Here is a 21,571-nt window from a genome sequence, read left to right as displayed (position 1 = left end):
AGGTTTTATGTGAAGAAACTAAAACTTATTGACAGTTGTGTCTTGTTCGGGTTCCACAGAATCAGAGAATTGGAATTCAAATCTCTTAATTTGACACAGACAGCTTCCCTAAAAGTATATGTTACTTACAAAAGACAATCAGTTATTTGCAGGTCTCTTTGAGGTTCAGTTCTGGATCTCTAGTACAATAATGGAAATTATAGGCAGTGTTGGGCCAGACTTGCTGAAACGAGAGTGAATTGTAGAACTTAAAACCTCAGGTTTCTGATTTCCGAGAAAAGGGCAAGATGCAAATTTGTTTTGTCACCTTGGAGGGTTTCATGTCTCTCCAGGCTTGGGAAAAGTGCTGCTACCATCACATCTGGATTCTGGGTTCTTTCAGAACGGCTTTTTGTTGCTGTTGTGACGGAGTGTTGCTCTGTCTACCCAGGCTGGGGTGCAGTGGTGTGGTCTCGGCTCACTGCAACCTCTGCCTCCCAGGTTCAAGCGATGTCTTGGCCTCCTGAGTAGCTGGGATTACAGGCGCCCATCACCATGCCCAGCTTTTTTTTTTTTTTTTTTTATTTTTAGTAGAAACGGGGTTTCACCTGTTGGCCAGGCTGGTCTCGAACTCCAGACCTCAAGCGATCCGCCCACCTCGGCCTCCCAAAGTGCTGGGATTATAGGTGTGAGCCACCGTGCCCGGCCTTCTCAGAAGGGCTTTTCATCATACATCTTTATTAACCAAAAAGCCTGCATGACTTTGGCTGAGAAATAGTGTATGTAGATGGAATAGAGGAAGCATGTACTCTCCAGTTCACTGGTGCTTCCTGATCAAAGTATGTGACTAAGAGAGGATTATCATTATGTGGGCAAGGACAGACTGTGTGACAGAGCTCTTAACCTGCAATGAGGCATCTGCTTCAGAGAGAAATCTCCTCATATCTAATGTAGAGTTTTGTGTATAGATGTGCTTTTACCTGTAGATAGGATCTATAATTTTCACCAGATTGTCTCCAAGGTGTGTTTGCATTGGCTTAAGAAGGATGGAGGTTTAAGCACAGAATCTGGAGCCAGACCACCTGGGTATGCATCCTGGCTAACCTATCTATATTGGCTGTGTCACAGTGGTCATTGACATTTAACCTGTCTGAGCCTCAGCTTTCTCATCTGTGAAATAGGGATAATAATTGGACCTATCTCATAGGGTTGTTGTGAGAACCATGCCAGACGCATAAGAAGTGCTTAGAAATATTAGAGCTCCCATTGCTACTGTTGTTAATGTTTTCTATAGACTAATGAGGGCAAGAGAACAAGAACATGAAGCTCCCTAACCTTTCCTTTCTAGAAGAGGGCATCTAACTTGCCCTATGGTTCCAGTTTCAGATCTCTAAATTCAGTGCCCTAGTGTGATCATTATGCTACATCACCAGGGTACTGGGTGGATTACCCATAGTGTGGGCTTAGTGTCGTGAGAGAAAGCAGGGAAGGTGAATAAACCTAGTGCTGAGGAAAAACCATTAGCAGTAGCATCAACTCACATTTCTTGATGGGATGCAAGGAACCGTGCATAGGCCATGGTGGAATGAATGTCTCTGACCCTCAGAGGAATTTATACTTACTCACCTGTGACACAGGAAGGGGGTTTGAAGAGGGCTGTGATGTGACAGAAGTGGCATTCACGGTGTGCTCCTCAGACTGTAAGATATAGGATAAATAGACCGAGAAAAGCAGAGAAGGGATGAATTTTTTTCCAAGAAGGCAGTTGACAGAAGAACTAGGGAGTACCTTCCCTCAGTGGGGAGACAATAGGAAGACATGGAAGCTGAGGTGATTGAAAAGGGTGAGGGGTTGGAGAGAGCACTTTGGAAGCCCAGGACTAGAGGGCATCAGGATGAACATGGTGGTACATAGTGGAACAGCAGAGCAGACAGAAAATGGGTCAAGGAGAAAAGCTGTTGGGTTGGACTTAAGGTAGTTTTTTGAAACTTTAGGAGGGGTCAGGGTGCAAGCCCAGCTATCCTATTATGCTCCATTGGCAGCATGTCAGTACTTCATTCCCTCAAAGGCTACGTACAGTGGGGTTGCAAAGAATTGAAGCTGGGACAGTTAAGGCTGTTAGTCTTGGCCCCATATGGTATTTGTAACCTATTGTAAGAAAAAATCTGTAAAACATAAACACAAGAATAAGTGCAGAGTCACACACGGGATAAACTGCAAGGGAAGTGGTCAGTGACTGGAACTGTGAGGCCTCCATAGGGATTCTTCAAGGGTGACCCTCTTTAGGGAGGATTTTAGGGCTGTGGCTTTTTTTCTGAAAAGGGAGAGGGAGGCCAGCCAGAGAAATGGTGGCTGAGAAGTGCAGCTCTTGGCATTTGGAGCATGCGTTGAACAGGTCAGAGGAGTGAAGCCAAGAAATAATGTGACTTGCCATTCATAGAGCTTTTGAGGAATGACCAACAAGCAGACTTTGTCTGAAACAAATAGGAGTAGCGATAGTTTGGGGTGAGAGAAAAGTCACTGAGTTTCAGTGGGAAAACAAGACCCTTGAATGGCTTCTAAATTTGTGCTTTCCTCTCTGGGTTTACCCTCAGAGATCCTGGAGAGCTGTGTGTGCCCTCAGGGCTGCCTGTCTCGTGCTCATTGGTCTAGAGAAAGAAGTCAGCTGGGAGGTGAACAGGGTGCTTCTGGGCTCCTTAGCAGAGGGCACTTCTCAGGCTGTGGACACTTCTGCTGACTGAGCTTTGTGGTGGTTTAATGGTTTAAAAAATACAAACCACAAACCAAAACAACTCCTTTTCTCTACCACATTTTCCACCCTGCATTTTTCCTAGTATATTTACTGGGGAAATGGTACTTTCTAACCTTTGTTTCTGAAAGAGGCCACAAGTAATATCCGGCTATAAGAGTATCTCTTCTTTTATCAGCAAATGGTTTATGAATGTAAATGTGTCCCCACCACATAGCCAGACTTTTGTGTTTCCTCTGGAGGAAAAAGAAGCCCCTTCTCAGATCACTGTTTCAAATGGCAGTCATAATTATAAGTGGTGGTTTTGGTTCCCTTCCTCTGGCCTTTTTTTTTTTTTTAAACATCCAACCCATCCTGTTATCTGTCTTTCTAAATATATGCACTTAGAACACATGGTGTCTCTTGTCTCTGATTTAAACACACAAAATAGCTAGCCAAACATGGTAGTATGCACCTATAGTCTTAGCTACCCAGGGTGCTGTTTTTTGAGACGGAGTCTGGCTCTCTCTCCCAGGCTGGAGTGCAGCGGCCGGATCTCAGCTCACTGCAAGCTCCGCCTCCCGGGTTTACACCATTCTCCCGCCTCAGCCTCCCGAGTGGCTGGGACAACAGGCGCCCGCCACCTCGCCCGGCTAGTTTTTTGTATTTTTAGTAGAGACGGGGTTTCACCGTGTTAGCCAGGATGGTCTCGATCTCCTGACCTCGTGATCCGCCCGTCTCGGCCTCCCAAAGTGCTGGGATTACAGGCTTGAGCCACCGCTCCCGGCCCAGGAGGATTGTTTGAGCCCAGGAGTTCAAGTCCGGCCTGGGCAAGATAGTGAGACTCCATCGCTAAAAAATAAATAAATAGAAGACACAAAATACATTATAAATGGACCCAACAAAAACTGGGTTCCTGTTTGTTGATATGGGATTTGTGAGCAGATGGAGTTGGTTTCAAAGTTAGGTATCTGAGCTAGACTAAATGCTATCTGTTGCTGAAGCCATAACTACCTCCCAAGTCTCTTTGCCCGCAGAGTGCTCAACTGGAGGAAGCTGAGCCCGATGAGAAAGACGGAATTTGAATTTACGACCTGGGTTTGATGTCGGGTTTACTTACTGCCCTCCTGTCTGACAGTACTGTTGTGAGGATTAAAATCAAAACCAGGATAGTGATGTGAAATTGCATTGTGAAGTGTAAAGTCCTCACAGGGTTTTGGGGGTATATATGTGTGCATTTTTTTGTTTTGTTTTATAAAGTGTAATTATTTTAGTAGATAATGAAATTACATTGTTCCAAAATCAAAATATAAAAAGGTATATGAAAGAATTTTGTTTCCATCTCCGTCACTCTTCATTCCCCTGCCTCTCCCTTAGGTTATTATTTCTATTTCTGGTATGTCTTTCCTTGTTTTTTTAGTACTAACATTACACATATTTAAGTATATTATTGCCTCCTTTTCTTACACTAGTGGCAGCACACTAGGTCGCCTGCTCTGCATCTTGTTCTCACAGCATATCTTGGGGACATTTCCTTATCAGTACATCAGTACAGCTTCATTATCTTCCATTGTCTGGATCTACCACAGTTTATGTAACCATTTCCCTTACTAATGGGACTTGGGTTGTTGCAGTCTTTTGCTATTACAAACAATATTGCGGTGGGTTATTGTATATATGTACAGTGCTTAGAATAGTGCCTGGCACATCGTAAGTGCCAAATAAATATTAACTTTGTTGCACATAAATTCATATTGTATGCATGTAAGTATTGTGTATCTGTAGCATGAAGTCCCAGAAATGACATTGCTTAATGAAGAGGGTAAATGCATTTGTAATTTTTCTAGATACTGAAAAGGACAGATCTAACACCTCTGGACACCATTCCATAGGCAGTGTGTCGTTTTGCACATTTGCAACATACCCTGTACAAATTCAAGGAAGTATTAGGTCATGCTTCGCCCAGTGGATACCTAACAGAAGTGGTTGACAAATTATCACTACTTAATTATCTGTTGAAATTGTCTGGATTCATAGTTGGGGACTATGCCAAGGCCTTAGTGAGTAATGGAGTTTTTTGTTGAGAGTCTTGTTTCTGATGTTTTCTCATCAATTGTCCTTCTTTTGTCTTGTATGTTTTTCATTATAATAGCAGAAAAATGTTTGTAAGCATAACACCAGTTAGAAACCAAAAAGAAAAAGATTAATAAATTTGACTTAATAAAAACAAAAATGGGCCGGGCACAAAGGCTTAACACCTGTAATCCCAGCACTTTGGGAGGCCGAGGCAGGTGGATCACCTGAGGTCAGGAGTTTGAGACCAGCCTGGCCAAAGTGGCGAAACCCCATCTCTACTAAAAATACAAAAAATTGGCCGGGCACGGTGGCTCAAGCCTGTAATCCCAGCACTTTGGGAGGCCGAGACGGGCGGATCACGAGGTCAGGAGATCGAGACCATCCTGGCTAACATGGTGAAACCCCGTCTCTACTAAAAATACAAAAAACTAGCCGGGCGAGGTGGCGGGCGCCTGTAGTCCCAGCTACTCGGGAGGCTGAGGCAGGAGAATGGCGTGAACCTGGGAGGCGGAGCTTGCAGTGAGCTGAGATCTGGCCACTGCACTCCAGCCTGGGCGACAGAGCGAGACTCCGTCTCAAAAAAAAATAAAAAAATTATGACGTAGATAGATGTATTTCATTGTCAATAAGGAAAGAGATTAATTGGAAAATAGTATGTGTATTACTTTGTAATACAAGACCACCATGTAAGAAGTTTCATTTTTATGAAATGTATAGCTTCTAGTACATGTGGAAAGTTTATCAAGGATACATGTAAAATTTGACAGAGCTTGAACATGTGTCCCAAGGTGGTGGGATTGTAGGCAGTTTAAAAATTATTTGTCTTCTCTTTCTCCTCCTTTCATGTTTCCAGAATTTTTTATGATGAGTCTTTGGGTAATTTTTAAGGAGTTAAAAAGCAGTGTAACATTTCACAAATTTTGGAGAGAAAATCTCCTATCCCATGGCATAAAATTCTCATGTTTTATTGCTGTTCATGGTTTTTTCTCATGTACATCTATATTTGTAACGTAGTTGTAATTATACAGGATATGCCACTTTATTTTTGTTACCTAAACATTTTTTCATGTTGCTACACAGTCTTTACAACTTCATTATAAAGTGATTCCTGTTCTGTGAGGTGGTTTCTCCCTGATGATTAGGAAGCTTGAAATATAAGACAAGTGCCAATGAGACTTCTGCTTTCCTTTCTGGGAGCCTTTTTTCAACCTTGAGTTAACAACCGCTAGGTGAAAGATTGGCAGTGACTGAATGAAGGGTTGGTAGTCCGGCTTCTTAGTTTCATGCTGCCAGACAGACCGTTAGAGCAGAACAGATACCTTCATTTTGTCGTAACTTTTTTAAAAATGGCAAAAAATAACAGCCACATATAGTTTGTTAGTGAGGTGAAATACCTCATAGAACAAGACAACAAAGAATATAAAATATTTCTAATATGTTAAAATATAAATATTTTATATTCTTTGTATTCTTTAGTCTGAAAGGCTTAAATCTTACATCTCTGGTGGAATTTCAGGAAAAAAAAAAAGTTTTCTTAGGTAAAGTATCTTTTTTCCCTTAAACTAGCCCATGTGAAACTCTTCTGTTTCTGAATGAATTTCACCTAACCTGTCTACAGCTATATTCACAGACACTGTTTTTCCCTTTACAGACCGACCCTACCCTTTCTGTTACAAAGTACAGAAACATTGCCAGTGTTTTTTGGTTGTTTGGTTGGTTTGAGGTGTTTTGTTTTGAGGACTGTTCACTTTTCTTTCTTTCTCATTGCATGTAAACAAGACATTAAAGTTTAAACAAAATTTAATTTCACCTTAGTTCCTAAAGCTGACTTTCTTTATCTATTTATCTATTTGTTTCCCTCAGTGTAACCTTGGGATCCCTAGAGCAGGTTTTTATTTTGTTTTCTTTTCTTTTTCCCTTGGAATGCTTGTGTCTCATGGCCAGTGGGCCTAAGGGTTAGGAACTGTACCTTCCCACAAATGAAAAGTGCCACCCGAATCCTGCCTGAGCCAGTGCTTTGCTGCTTCCTACACAGATTTCAGACACGCTGATCCTAATCTTCTCAGTCAAACTCCAAGACACACAGTATCAACAGTTACGGCAGCCGCAAGTTCATTATCTACATAGGGCGCAATTACTTGGCAGCTACCTAGACTGTGAGGATTTTGTGGGTCCCCAAAGAACTCATATCCTGAAGAGAGAGACTAATCAAGGTGGGTCCTCTTGGCAGGGACATTGAAAGGGTGGATTACAATTGATAGGAATTTTAATTTGTGAGGACTTAATCTGATATGCTTTTGGAACAAGATAGTGTAGATGTACTTATTGTCCATATTCTGGGAGCATTCTTTGAAGATTCATTTGATTGTATGGTGATAGTATTGTTGAAAGGACACAGAATTTTATTACATGAATCTGCTTCTATCCTTCACCTGCCTAACTGCCCAGGGCTACTGCAAGTGTTTATTCAGCCTGCATTGTGGTGAGGGAAGGGATGACTAATGTCTCAAACAGTGTGGTGTTCCCTAGTCTGCTCTCCTGCTTGCTGAAAGCTCCTTTTTGGGAAGGCAGATGCTGAGTTTTCAGGAAGCACTCACTTAGGATGCAGTGTTTTAGTTTTAAATATATGCACTAGTTGACCTTTGAGCGGACAGAACTTTTGTTGCCAGAACCTGGTGGCACTGGTGTGAGTGATGTTAATTAAGGGCCAGGTCCTGATACCAACAAAGCCAGGAAGTTTGGAATATATAATCAAGACAAGCCAGAAGTAGCACAGGCTGCAGAACGGGCCTGTACCCTCCTTCCGCCTCTCGTCTATTGAAAGTAGGGGCCCTGGGTCCAGGAGGCCAGCTTATCAAGAGACAAGGATGCATTTCTTTACCTGCCTTGGTCGGAGCACTTGAACACTTTTACAGAGCACTCCCAACCCCCGCCATTCCCACCCCCAAGACAGGATCTCATTCTGTTAAGGCTGGAGTGCAGTGGTGTGATCTTGGCTTACTGAAACCACAGGCTCAGGCCACCACACTGGCAAAATTTTTTAATTTATTTTTATTTTTATTTTTATTTTTTTTGATATTTTTTGTAGGGATGGGGTTTCGCCATGTTGCCCAGGCTGGTCTTGAACAACTGGGCTCAAGCAATCCACCTGCCTCAGCCTCCTAAAGTGCTGAGATTATAGGTGTGAGCCACTGCACCTGGCCTCCAGAGTGTTTTTGAGGGTAAATGTATGCTATGCCACATCAGGATGATCTGTCTCTGACTTCTGTCAGAGGTGAAAAACAGGACTGGGCAGGGCATAGATGACTTCACCAAATCAATTGTGTTTTCAGGTTAAATAATGCCCTTTGTCACACCATTTAGCACACAAAATTAGACTTACCACTATCGTTGCCTTTTAATTATTTAAACCAGTCTTGCCTCAAGAGCAGCAGTTCTCCCTAGGGCCCTTTCAGGGGGTGTGCAGGGTCTGCCCTTGAGCAACATATCTGTGTGAGGCTGGATTTCCTTCATCTGCTTCAACCAGAACAACATACTGCAACAGATTAAACACAGATGCAGATACCGGAATTCAGCTGTCTTCTACAAATCCAGATATTAAAATGTAAAACAATGCCACTTTTCTAACTAAAAATATTTTTTACAGAATATAATTATTTTTTCCTTAAAATATATTGTTTATATTCATTTTTCATACTTACTTTTAAATGAATTAATATTTTTAGCTTTCTGTTTTAGTTTCTGGTATAGTAAATAATGATAGATATTAGTCCATATGAAGAATGTTTTAGGTCCTTAATAATTTTAGGAATGTAAACGGCAGGGCTTGAGGCCTAGAGGCTTGAGAACTGCTGCACTAGGGGACCCTCTTGCTAGAAACACCTACTTCACCTACTTCTCCTTTCCCTGGGTCCTGTGTAGTGGGAAATGGTATAGCACAGGTCTAGGTTGATACAAACTTTCAGAGAAAAATGGCTCCAGTGTTTACTGTAAAGCTAGTATCAGATACAGTCAGATGACAGTCCTGGTGCTGATGGCCATTGCTAGTCCGGGTAGCCCTTGGATGTGTGTGCCTGCATTGCTCTTGGTTCGGTACACATCGTTTGCTCTGTGTTCTGTCTGTGGCACAGCAGCCCATTCTTGTTAAATATATGAACTTCAGTCTCTCACTTTAATTTTGCTCTTCTTATTAGCAATGGCTTGGGTAAAGCATTTTTTTCCCATTTAAGTTTTTTTGGAGATCTGTTCCTGAAGAACAGATTCGTTTGTTTTTGTTTTTTTAACTTTCAATCGTTTTGGGGGAACAGGTGGGTTTTGGTTACATGGATAAGTTGTTTAGTGGTGATTTCCGGGACTTTGGTGCACCCGGCACCTGGGCAGTGTACACTGGTATGTTGTCTTTGTTTTATCCCTCCACCCCTCCCACTCTTCCATCCTGAGTGCCCAGAGTCCATTATATCATTCTTAGGCCTTTGCATCCTCATGGCTTCGCTCCAGCTTATATAAGTGAGAACATATGATATTTGGTTTTCCATTCCTGAGTTACTTCATTTAGAATCATGGTCTCCAGCTCCATCCAAGTTGCTACAAAATACATTATTTTTTTCCTTTTTATGGCTGAGTGTAATATTCCACAATATGTAAATGTCACATTTTCTTTATCCACTCGTTGGTTGATGGGCACTTAGGTTGGGTCCATGTTTTTGCAATTGTGAATTGTGCTGCTGTAAGCATGCATGTGTGCATGTGTCTTTTTCATTTAATGACCTCTTTTCCTTTGGGTAGATACCCAGTACAGGGATTGCTGGATCGAATGGTAGATCGTTAGTTCTTTAAGAAATCTCCATACTGTTTTCCTTAGTGTTTGTACTAGTTTATATTCCCACCAGCAGTGTAAAAGTGTTCCCTTTTCACCACATCCACACCAACATCTGTAATTTTTTTGCTTTTTAATTATGGCCATTCTTGCAGGAGTAAGGAGTAAGGTATCACATTGTGGTTTTAATTTGCATTTCTCTGATAATTAGTGATATTGAGCATTTTTTCATGTGTTTGTTGGCTATTTGTGTATCTTCTTTTTCAGATTGTCTATTCATGTCCTTTGCCCATTTTTTGATGGGATTTTTTTTTTCTTACCAATTTGTTTGAGTTCCTTGTAGACTTTGGGTGTTAGTCCTTTGTCGAATTCATGGTTTGTGAAGATTTTCTACCACTCTGTGGGTTGTCTGTTTACACTGCTATTTCTCTTGCTGTGCAGAAGGCTTTTAGTTTAGTTAGGTCCCATTTATTTATGTTTTTGTTGCATTTGCTTTTGGGGTCTTAGTCGTGAATTCTTTGCCTAAGCCAGTGTCTAGAAGAGTTTTCCCAGTGTTATCTTCTAGAACTTGTATTGGTTTCAGGTTTTAGATTTCAGCCTTTGACCATCCTGAGTTGATTTTTGTGTAAGGTGAGAGATGAGGATCTGGTTTCTGAAGGGGAATTTGTGTTGGCCTAGTGGAGCCTGAGATGCAGGTTAATCCTCCTTATGGAAGACGACGATTACTAGGATGGGTACCCGATGACACCACACTTTTTCTCTCAGCTGAGCTCTCAACCTTAAATGGGGCATTATTGCCGGGACACCTCTGTGTAGTCCTAACCCCCTGGAGAGGCTTCCTAAGGAGAACAGCTTAAGCAGATGTCTCAGTCTTCTAGTTCTGCCTGATCCTCATCATAGATTTCCTCCTAGGAAAGCAAGGACTGTTTGATCATTTTACTCCAACAGTATCATCTGCAAATAAGTGCGTATCTAGGAATGATGACATGACCCTATCAAAATGCTCACAGCAGCCTACCTGATTGTTGTAGGAGTGTGTGATAGAAAGGAATGGGGGAGAGCTGCCATTGACACTAGTAGGATAAGAAGGGAAGTGGGGTGCTTGCCCTTCTGACCCTAGAGATTTATGCCCTAGGTGTGGCTGTATGAATAAGTTTTTCTGCCTCCCTACTAGTATACAGGTAATCACTCACCATCACCAAGGCAGCTGAGGAAGAGAGCAGCAGCACAGGATCTGGTGTTAACCTTGGGTCCATGGCTCAGCTCCAAACCTCACCATGTGACCTAGGCACATCACCTAGTTACTCCAAGACCCAGTTTTCTAATTTTTCTAAAGATAGAAAATTATTTTTAGAAATAATTAGAAATAGAAGACAGACCATGCCTGTCCTGTCTGCTTCACAGAATTGCTAATAAGGTTTAAATTAAATGAAATTTACAGATGGGAAAGCTGAAAAATATGTATGAATATCAGTTTTGTAAAGGGTTTATCCTACAAAAAAGGTTTCTGCTCTTTGCTCCTTGCCCTCTGTACTCCTAAGTCTTCTGTTTTTTTCTGCAGGTTACCTGTGCATGACAGATGAGTGGTTCTCTGAGTATGTCTACGAAGTGGTGGTGGACAGGAAGCATGTCCCTGAAGAGGTGCTAGCTGTGTTAGAGCAGGAACCCATTGTCCTGCCAGCGTGGGACCCCATGGGAGCTTTGGCTGAGTGATACTGCCTCCAGCTCTTTCCTCCTTCCATGGAACCTGACGTAGCTGCAAAGGACAGATCCAGGGACTGAAGCCAAAGTTATGCAAGGGACTATGTGTTGCCACAGTCAGATTTCCAGTCTCCACCAGGAACCTCTTTGGGAAGTATGGTTTATGCTGAAACAGAATACTCTTAAAGAAAAAAAGGAGGGGCAAAGATCAGGTCATACTCCCTACTCTCCTCATCTCTAACAGCTCAGGATCTCTTAGCATTTTAATCAGATGTAATTGTTTGTCTTTAACTGTCAAAAAGTTTGGTTCTGTGTCTGTGTTTTAATAAGACGAGAGGATGAGCGATTGAGGTGTATGGAGAGAAAACAGACTTAATGCTCCTTGTTCCTAGAGTAGAGTGGAGGGAGGGTGGCCTAAGAATTGAGCTCTCGGAACTGCATGCTGCTGGACAGTATCACTGTCTTTCTTAGATGGCAGTCACTGAATTCCACTTTTTCAAGGTAATTTCTGGTGCCTCTAATAGCCCAAGAATGGGAGGTTGATCGGTCTGACATGATTCCTTCCTGTTCTGAACTGTGGGGTGCACATCTCTGCTTGCGTCGGGTTTGAGTAGAGGCTTAGAGACAGTTGGGTGAGAACAACCAAAATCTTATCATGGTCTCAGTTACAATCATTAGGGGGAGCTCTAGCCAAATGGTTTAACTTCTGCCTTTGGAACTGGGGATTGAGTGGGCAGGAAAAGGTGATATCCATTCTTTCTGATAACTAGATGGTGCTGAGAAGCTTTTGAATAAAAACTTTGCTAAATGAAAATAAGCTGATTTATGTGATCTGTCTAAGAAGTGTTTGTTTAACTACAAAAGAAAGCCAGGTGGCTGGCTCATGTTCTTGAAAGTGAAAAAACAGGAACAGGGCTTCCCTCCTCATCTTCTCTGCAAGATGTGTGCTCTTTCCCAGACTGCCGATTCTCACCGGCATCTGCAAAGGGCTTCCAAGTGCCTATTTAAGGACTGTTCCCTGCCATGTAAATGTTCTACCCGGATCCAGGGTCCCTGCAAGGGTGGGGAGTGAGGCTCTGTTGGGCCCAGCCTTAGAATAGGTCAGTAAGTTATCTTACTGAGATTGGTCCACCCTTTCAAGAACAAGGGTGAAATAGAAGACATTTTCACAAAAAAACTGAGTTTGCCCCAACAGAAGGGAAGTGATCATATGGAAGGGTTGAAATGTATCAAGGAATGTAGAATAAAGAACATGATTGTTATGTGGATCAGCTACACAAAAAGCAACTGTAGATGAGTCTTACAGGGTTTGAAAAAAGGTGAAACTAAAATCCATGAAGGTAGCAGATAACTAGGGAGGGGAGGTAATAGGAATGAACATACTCTAAGATCCTTGTGTCTTTCAGGAAGAAGATAAATACATTGTTTAACTTCAGACTTTGGTATGTAAACATGTGTGCCAAAAAGTTCTGTAGTATCTACTAAAAATAAGCAGAGGATACAGTTTCCAGTCAAGAATAAATAGAATGGAAAAATGCAATCAGTCCATAAGAAGACAAGATAGGGTAGAGAAGGAAAAGGCAGGACAAATAGAGCATCCAAAATAAGATACTAGAGAGAAATCTAAATGTGCCAATAATTATATGTAAATGGACTAAATGTTCCAGAAAAAAAAAAAAATGCCACACTGGATTTTTAAAAGAAATCCAACCATATGTGATGACAAGAGAAAGACATAGGCAACCTAGAATATAAGAAAGGATAGAAAAGATACATCAGGCAGATACTAACCAAAATAAAACTGAGAAGTTATATTCATAACCCACAAAATTAAGGCCACTCCGAATAACGAAACAGACGGTCTAATTCCAGGGTATGCTATTTGCATAACTGTAATGTGAATGTCCTCCCTAGAGCTGTGGAACACCGCAGCCCTGGAAACAGGCTTTAAGACAAAAAGCATTACTACAGATAGAACCACTACATAATGATACACTTACCCAATTCTTCAGAAAAACATGAAGATTCTAAGTTACATATCTAATAACATTGCCTCAAAATATGTAAAACAAAAACAGCTGTTTGGAAAAATAAGAAATCCAACATCATAGTGGGGGATTTTAATATACTTCACATAGACCAAGCAACAAAAAATTCAGGTAAGTATGTAAGAGATTTAAGCATTTAGCGAGTTTGGTAAAATGGACGTGTAGAAGACCACATCTTCATCCTGAAAGCGCAGATGTGTGGAAACCAATGACCGAGCATAAACCTGTTAAAAAAAAAAAAATGCATCTAACAACTGCACTTCCATGTTGATCACATATGGAACTTTTTCAAAAATTGACCACACTGGACAGTAGAGTCAACCTCAACAAATTTGAAAAGGTTGTTGCCACGTAGACCACACTCCAACCACAGTGCAATTAAGTTAGAAACCAAAATTAAAAGATTACAAGATGACCTCTGTATGTTTAGAAATTAACTCATGGGTCCAAGAAGAAATCATAATCGTGAAGGAAATTTAACCTGAACAATAATAAAAATATGTAAAAATGAGGGATGCAGCTACAACAGTAATTTAAAAATTTTACAGCATTAAATTAATATTATATTAATGTATTAAGATTACAGAATTTTATAGTTCTTAATAGAATAATGTAAATCCTAAATCTAAATGTAAAAATTATGCTAGGATGTAATAAAGGCTGAAAATTGAGCTAAACATCTTTCAAGAAATTAGAACAGCAAAATAAACCTAAAGAAAGTAGATATGCACAGAAATTAAGCATAGCATCAACAAAGCCAGAAGAAGTTGGTTCTTTTAAAGAAAAGTTGACAAATATTTTTTAGGTACACATGGAATTAAAAGGATATTATAGATGCTGCAAATATTAGAAAAATAGAAGATACCCTCAAAGCAACTTGTGGATTTGTTTAGAAAACAAATCCACAGCTCGGGAAGACCAGGAGAGGAGTCAATGAAATATTTAAACCCAGAAAGCAGATGGAGACCTTGGAAGATTTAGCAGAGCTGAAAAACTTGAATTTCACTGAGCCCTGCTGGAGAAAGCCAGTGATAAGCAAATCAGTTTACAGTGCATCGTCCCCCGAAAAGTACAGATATGGTAGCAACAGAAAGCATGACTTCCCGAATTGGGTGTGAAGGGAGGGTTACCAAGGAGTTGAATGTCCGTTGGGTCCCCTTCGTATACCCACCAGCTTGGTGACTGCCCTTCCTCCGTTCATCAGCCCATTAGAGAGAGAAAAAGTGTAGTCTGGGTGTCAGGTGAACCCCCAAGGGGATTCAATGAGCATTTACATTCTGAATCTTCTTGCCATCCTTGGCTCCTAGAACTCTAGTAGCCAGGAAGTCGGAAGTCTTCTTGGGAGCAACTTGATTAGCTCAATAGGCAAGATGTAAAAAATGACTTTATGGCCTAAAGAATGATTTTACGAGGCTGATATAACCCTGATAAGGATAGTGGAAAAAATACATGTACACCTCACCCATAAACATAGATGCAAAGTCCTAAACCAAATGCAGTAATATGTAAAAAAGATAATCTTCATTACCAAATACTTAATAAAATCCATTTTTCAAATGAAATTAGGATCCAGAGGGGAGAATTGAAGCATGGTGGGTTTATCTTCTCTGCTAAACAATCAGGGAAATGGGATGAAGTTGTAGCTAGAGGTCTCAGTTGGAAGAAACTGCTAATATTTGGGTGACGAATGAGGAAATGGGAGCGCATGGAGTTGTCTTTTGCTTTAACTCCGAATCTTAGTGTCACCAGAGGAGAGCTTCATGACTGTGACCTCTGGGAAGTCCTGGCCTGAGTAATGGTGACCCTACATGTCCAAGAAGCCAAGACATGATAATGAGATATGCCTTCAGGATGTGGTGTGGCCCCATCTGCTTGCCTTGGCTTGTCCTTAAAGAGCAACTTAATTCTAATTTGCTGTTGGTGGCACCAGGGCACTTGTACTGGAAGTCCCGTTCCTCCAGTGTGCGGGTGGGCACCGCTGCCCACTGGCTCTGGTTAGTCATTTGTTAAGTTAGATTCCACTTTTTAAGGTAATTCCAGATGAGCATGGTCATATTTAGGACAACTTGTTCAGAACCGTTGTTGATACTCATGAAGCCAATGCTTCCTTCTTGGGGTCTGTGACACAAATGGGTTGAAAACTAGGATTAAACTGGCCTGGGTTTTTCTGTTTTTCAAACTCCAAGTCCTTTCCACGTTATTGCAGAGGGAAAGAAAATAGGGAGGGAATGTTCAGTTCACACCAGCTGCAGCTATTTTGTCTTTGTTTTGTATTTTCTTTTGAGTCTCATTCTGTCACCCAAGCTGGAGTGCAGAGTGCAGTGGCACGATCTCGGCTCACTGCAGCCTCCACTTCTTAGGTTCAAGCAGTTCTCCCACCTTAGCCTCCAGAGTAGCTGGGATTACAGACGGGCGCCGCCACGGCTAATTTTTTTTTTTTTTGTATTTTAATACAGACAAGGTTTCACCATGTTGGCCAGGCTGGTCTTGAACTCCTGGCCTCAATTGATCTCCCCTCCTAGGCCTCCCAAAGTGCTGGGATTACAAGCATGAGCCACCACATCAGTTATTTGGAAAGAGGATTGTGTGCAGATGGGAAGCCCTCCACATCTTCTTTCCTGGATATTGTTTGAATACTCACTGCTTTCCCTCTTGCTGACTCCTCTAGAAAAACTCTAGTTTGGTAGCACATCTTGAAGTGGACAGAATGAGTTCTGGAGCCATCTTTCAGGCTACCCCATGACAGCTGTTTGATTTTTAAACATCAGCTGCTGTGCAGAAGGCTAGGGCAACCGAGGAAGGGTGGCCATTTGGTGGAGTACGGAGGGTGCTTGACTTAGAATTGCAGCATCCCTATATCTCACCTGGCGGAGACCTTATGGGTTAACCTAGTCCAAAATTCTCCACAAGTACGTCTTTTAAGTTCTACTTGCACACATTGAATGACAGGAACACACAGCCTCTCATTGTGGCCCCTGCCCACCTGTCCACAGTCGACTTACTCCCCTTCTTGTACGCTCTGCTTCAGCCAACCACTGACCACCTCCCACCCTGTCCCGCACTTTGTCCCTCAGACACACCATGCTCATCTCCACCTCCCTGCTGTTTCTCCTTGCTGCTCCTTCTACCTAAAGCTCTTCCCTCAGGTCTCTGAATGGCTGGCTTCTCATTTGGGTCACGCCTTCAGTGTCAAGGCCATCTCTGATCACCTTATCTAGGGTGCCAACTTCCTCCTCCCCCTGCCTCTGCCACCCCCATGCTGTTACAGGGTCTATTTTATTCGCAGCACTTACCACTTTCTGGAGGTACCGATGTATTTATATGTGTATTGTCTGTTTTCCCCAAAGTCAGTTACTCCCTGTCCACTCCCAGGGGCGGGAACCTTGTCCTGCTAGTGACTGTATTCTCAGTGCCTGGCTCATAAGAAATATAGGGTAGGCTGACACTGAGCACACCCTCCATTCTGACAGCTATAATTAATGAACAGTTTTTACATAGACCTGAAGTCAGCTTCACTATAACTTGCTCAGTAGGGACAACTAGAACGAGAACAAAGACCCCGGAGGTCTTTGTATTCCAACATTTCACATTAAGGTCTCAATTTCATTTCATGGAGGTGCGTGGCAGCGGGGAGAATAGGTAGGGAGAGAACAACAGAGGCTTACCTGGCTTCCTCACTGCTTGAACCTTGTTTCAAATCAGCCCAACACAGTGGGAAGACCAGGGCCTTTGGACTCAGATATGCTGGCCTTGCCACTTGGCAAGCATATAAGTGCTTACACCTGGCAAGCCTGTATAAATGTGGAGAAACTACTTAACCTCTCTGAGCCTCCATTTCCGTACTTCCTTTGTTTAAAAACAATATTAAAATTTATTCACTTTGTGAGGCCAAGATGGGCGGATCACAAGGTCAAGAGATTGAGATCATATGGCCAACATGGTGAAACCCCATCTCTACTAAAAATACAAAAATTAGCTGGGTGTGGTGTTGCACACCTGTAGTCCCAGCTACTCAGGAGGCTGAGGCAGGATAACCGCTTGAACCCAGGAGGCAGAGGTTTCAGTGAGCTGAGATCACGCCACTGCACTCCAGCCTGAATGACAGAGTGAGACTCCATCTCAAAAAAAAAATTATTAAACATGAGAACTCAGCCTGAAAAGGAGGAAAACCATAATTTAGTTTTTGATAACATATATAGTTATCCAAAAATAATAACACCAGTTTATATTGCATATTTCCTATATGGTAGAAAAAGGACAGAAGATAATTCATATAACGTACCCAGCAGAGGCTCAATAAATGGCAGCTTTTATTAAAAACAGTTCTCATGGAGCGTCTTCAATGTGTCCAGTGTTGTGGGAGCCCCTCTAGGAGTTGAAACAATTTGCTTCTCTCCAACCAAATTAGCATTTACTTGGGAAAATAACATGTTTATGCATGAACCAGTTGAAAAAGAAGGTGACTTTATATGAGAGAGGTCTTCCAGTAAACTCCGTAATAATTGTGAAAGGGCTTGAAGTTGGAGAAGGAAACGTGCTGACTGGTTTTAAAGTAACTTCAACCCACAGTGAACACAGACGTCAAGGGTGAGGGTGATCAGCTCACCAAGAAGAAACTAAGGGAAGCCCTTCCTAGATGGAGAGACACAAGTTACCCTGAAGTTTGCTGAGAGGAAGAAGAGCCAAAGAGAGGGTGAGTGTCTTATAAACTTGAGCAAGAGAAAGAAAAATGGAAATGGGATACAGGAGAGAGGATTGGCTTCAGGAGCTGGGAGCAGAGGGCTTGAGTTCTAAGAGTAGGTCTAACTCTTTGATCAGGTCTTGAGCAAAGCCTTGGACTTCACCTCTTGGCCCCCAGCATCTTTGCTAATAAATAGGTAAAAAAAAATGTACTCCTTAAGTGAACAGCACTGGTGATGTGTAATGTGGCAACATTTGTGGGGTAGTGCGTCTGCTGTAACATGGAGCTGAACCCCTTTGAACTCCCTAGGGCTCCTGCCTCCTTTGTGAGACGCCCGAGGCCCCTTAGAACATCTTTTTTTCTTCGTCTTCTCCTCTTTTCTTTCTTGTCCCTCCCTTCCACCCTTACCCCTTTCTTTCTTTGCCTTTTATAATAAAAAAAAAAAATGCTTTTCTGAGAAAGTTTCATAAAAATATCACTTGCACATGGCAAATATGTAAATAGTAGAGCAGGGTAGATGTTGACAAAGGGGGTTTCCTTTCACCCTAATATCCTCTCCTTCCAAGGCACCTACTGTTCCCAGTCTCTTCTGTGCACTTACAGATTTCAATACACATATCAGCCCCTATGCCTCGCCCTCAACAAATTGGAGTAACACCTGTTCTGTGCATTTTTTTTCCTCCATTTATAATAAATCTTGAGAACTTCCCCAGATCAGCCCATAGAAAACCGCCTTACTCTTTTTACCTGCTGCATGATACTCCATTGGTGGATATGCCCCTGGGGCCCTGGTTTTATGGCACGAAGTCTGGTGAGACTCAGAGGCATTTTCCAAGCCCTTCATTGCCAGTGTGTACATTTATGGAGGCTGCTGTGCGCCCACGCAGTGATAGGTGTTGAGGCATGGAGACAGGCAGCAAGCACCCTGTCCCTTGGGAACCCAGAGTCTAGGAAATTCGGAGAGGGACCAATGTGCTCCAATAGCTCTGTGTGTGTACAGGGCGGTGGGGCCCTCCCTGGTTCTCTGTGCTTCTGGCGTCAACATCTCCACCAAGGTGGAAGGGAAAACAGCTGCGCTCCGGAGTGTGGCCCTGGCTGATGGATTCAGGGAAGGGAATCCCCTAGGGAGGAAGTAGACCACCACTTCTCCTGCTGCCCACCTCCCCCTCTCCTCCTTCCCCTGCCGCCCCCGGCCCACGCCTAGTTTATAAGACAGAAGAAAAGGAAAAAAGCAAAAAGTCAAAAAAAAAAAAAAGTAAGATAAATAGCCAGATGACCTTGGCACCACCCGGTCCTGGTGGTTAAAAAAAAAATAATAATAATAATATAATAATAATATGATCAACCCCTGACCTAAACTACTTGTGTTATCTGTAAATTCCAGGCATTGTATGAGAAAGCACTGCAAAACTTTCCGTTAGCTGATGGATGTAGCCCCCAGCCACGTTCTCCACGCTTGCTCGATCTATCACGACCCTTTCACATGTGCCCCTTAGAGTTGTAAGCCCTTAAAAGGGCCAGGAATTTCTTTTTCAGAGAGTTCAGTTCTTGAGACATGAGTCCGCTGATGCTCCCAGCTGAATAAAGCCACTTCCTTCTTCAACCCGGTGTCTGAGGGGTTTTGTCTGTGGCTAGTCCTGCTACACCCTGGCTCACAGAGATTGCAGCTAGATCGTGGGGTAGTCCCAGTATCTGTAAAGTCTGGGGGTCACCTACACCTTGATTTCTCCTCATGTGTGAGTGTCCTTCAAGCTGGGCCTTTCCACATCAGCCACTCCCACCTTTCCCCCTCTTTTAGAAAAAATTCTCCATGAAGTCTGAATATACAATGAGTTAAGCAAGGGTAGCAATGGAAACTTACATCGACGCTAATCTGAAAAATACTTCCTGATTTTAAACAATTATGACTGTGCCTCTCAATGGGGTTGTGGAAGCAGCAGGGGCGCCCCTGGTGAAGACTGAGGGAGTTAATTATGGGCCTTAGATAGAAAGCGCTTTAAAAGTCTTAGTTATTGTTATTGGCATTAGCATTTGCCCAGCAAATGCTTCTGGGAGGGTTTGGGGTGCTATCATAGAGTGGGTGGTGTGGTGAGGCTGCTGCCATAACACGCGATAAGAGGTAACGGGAGTTCAAGTGGAGAGGACAGTGCGGCTGGGGAGAGGGAGGTGGGAGACCGGGTGATGGGGTGCTAGGAGGAGGGTTTAGCAAAGGCAGAAGGCTCTGAAGGAATATGGGGGGACGGAGCTAGGAAAAGTGATCAATGACAAGATGAACCTACTTCCAAACGTTTCTGGCCTTCCTAGGGCTGAACCTGATCTGTTCCTCTCCCACACCCCCCGCATTCCCAAAGGGACCTTGCTTGGAGTTCCCTTTAGCTTGCTTCATCTGGATGGGGGGGGCCTGCTAGGGGCTCCCATGGAGACCTCTGTAGAGAGGAGCCCAAGGTTCCCAGTGGCAGCAAGTCCTGCCTTGGAGGTGCCACTGAACATGAATGTAGAGTCACCAAAACCATGCCAGGTCCCAGGAAAAACTGGGGGTGTCGGGGAGGTGCTGGTGGGAATGGAGCAAGACAACACTCTAAGGACAGAATACTGTCAGCATTTTCCTGGGCCTGAAAAAAAGCCCACAAGGAGGGGTGGGCCTCCTTCTTCCTTTATTGTATAAACAGGGCAGAGGCAGGACAGACAGATGGCACCAAAGGCTTCCGGAGGGAGATCCCGGGATTCACATGGTTGGGTCCTGGCTGTCTCCACAGAGAACTCACTGCTGGCCTTTGAGACTCCCAGTAAGTGGGTTTTCTTGGCGGTGTTTGGGGCAGGTGTAAATATTTATGTGCTCCTTACCTCTCAAAGCGAAAACCCTACGTTTATTCTGAGCCCCAGGGCAGCTTCTAAGCCCCACTATTTATGGGCTCAAGCAGGTGAACAAAGATATTGCTGTGCGGTGATCGCCTGGCAGCCTCTTCCCAGCTGCCCAGGACCTGTCGCCCTTGACATCTCCATGGCTGTCCCTATACATCACCAGCACCAAGCTTCGCAGGTGCCTGCTGGGCTTGCATCCCTTCCCCGCGGCCACCCGCTGACACCTGCATTCACATTCTAAGGAACCCCAACCACCACGATGCTCCCCGCTGTTACCTGCAGCGCACGCAGGTCATAGATATTAGATTATTCCCCAAACACTGCTTCCCTCCTGCCATGCTCAGGGCTCCCTCTTGCATTCCACGCCCAGGATAGGGTCTCCCAGCCTCCCCAGGTCTCTGGAGCAACAGAGGTTGTGACTTCCTCATGCCGTCAGGCTCAGGCTGGGAAGGAGCGGCCCAGAGGCGGGGGAGGCACGGGTGCGGGCTGCCCCTTCCCGGGCGGTGGACGCTGAAACCTGTCCACCTGAATTGGAGGCGGGGAGGGGCAGTCGACTGACCGCCTGGCAGGGGAGCACGGTGCGGGTTCAGAGGGAGGGAGTGGGAGGTCGGAGAAGGACAAGGCGCTTGTGGCGATGAGTATCAGAAGGCAGAGCGGGGCTGCTCCAGTGGGGAGAAGGG

At 43.5% G+C, this 21,571-nt stretch overlaps 1 protein-coding gene across 2 annotated transcripts in view; it reads left to right on the top strand.

Annotated features, from left to right (window-relative positions):
- Nucleotides 1-12,114, top strand: part of BLMH (bleomycin hydrolase) — a 45,633-nt gene extending 33,519 nt beyond the window's left edge. For both annotated transcript variants that reach the window (XM_011940859.1, XM_011940860.1), the window contains one exon: nucleotides 11,161-12,114. In XM_011940859.1, coding sequence (XP_011796249.1) covers nucleotides 11,161-11,312 — 152 coding nt within the window. In that variant the 3' untranslated portion in view covers nucleotides 11,313-12,114. The remainder of the gene's footprint in view (nucleotides 1-11,160) is intronic.
- Nucleotides 12,115-21,571: the final 9,457 nt, after the last annotated feature.

This window comes from Colobus angolensis, unplaced genomic scaffold (genome assembly GCF_000951035.1).
Source record: "Colobus angolensis palliatus isolate OR3802 unplaced genomic scaffold, Cang.pa_1.0 Scaffold193, whole genome shotgun sequence".
NCBI lineage: Eukaryota > Metazoa > Chordata > Mammalia > Primates > Cercopithecidae > Colobus > Colobus angolensis.
Note: the sequence above shows the minus strand (reverse complement) of the source record. Positions and strands in the feature narration are given on the sequence as shown.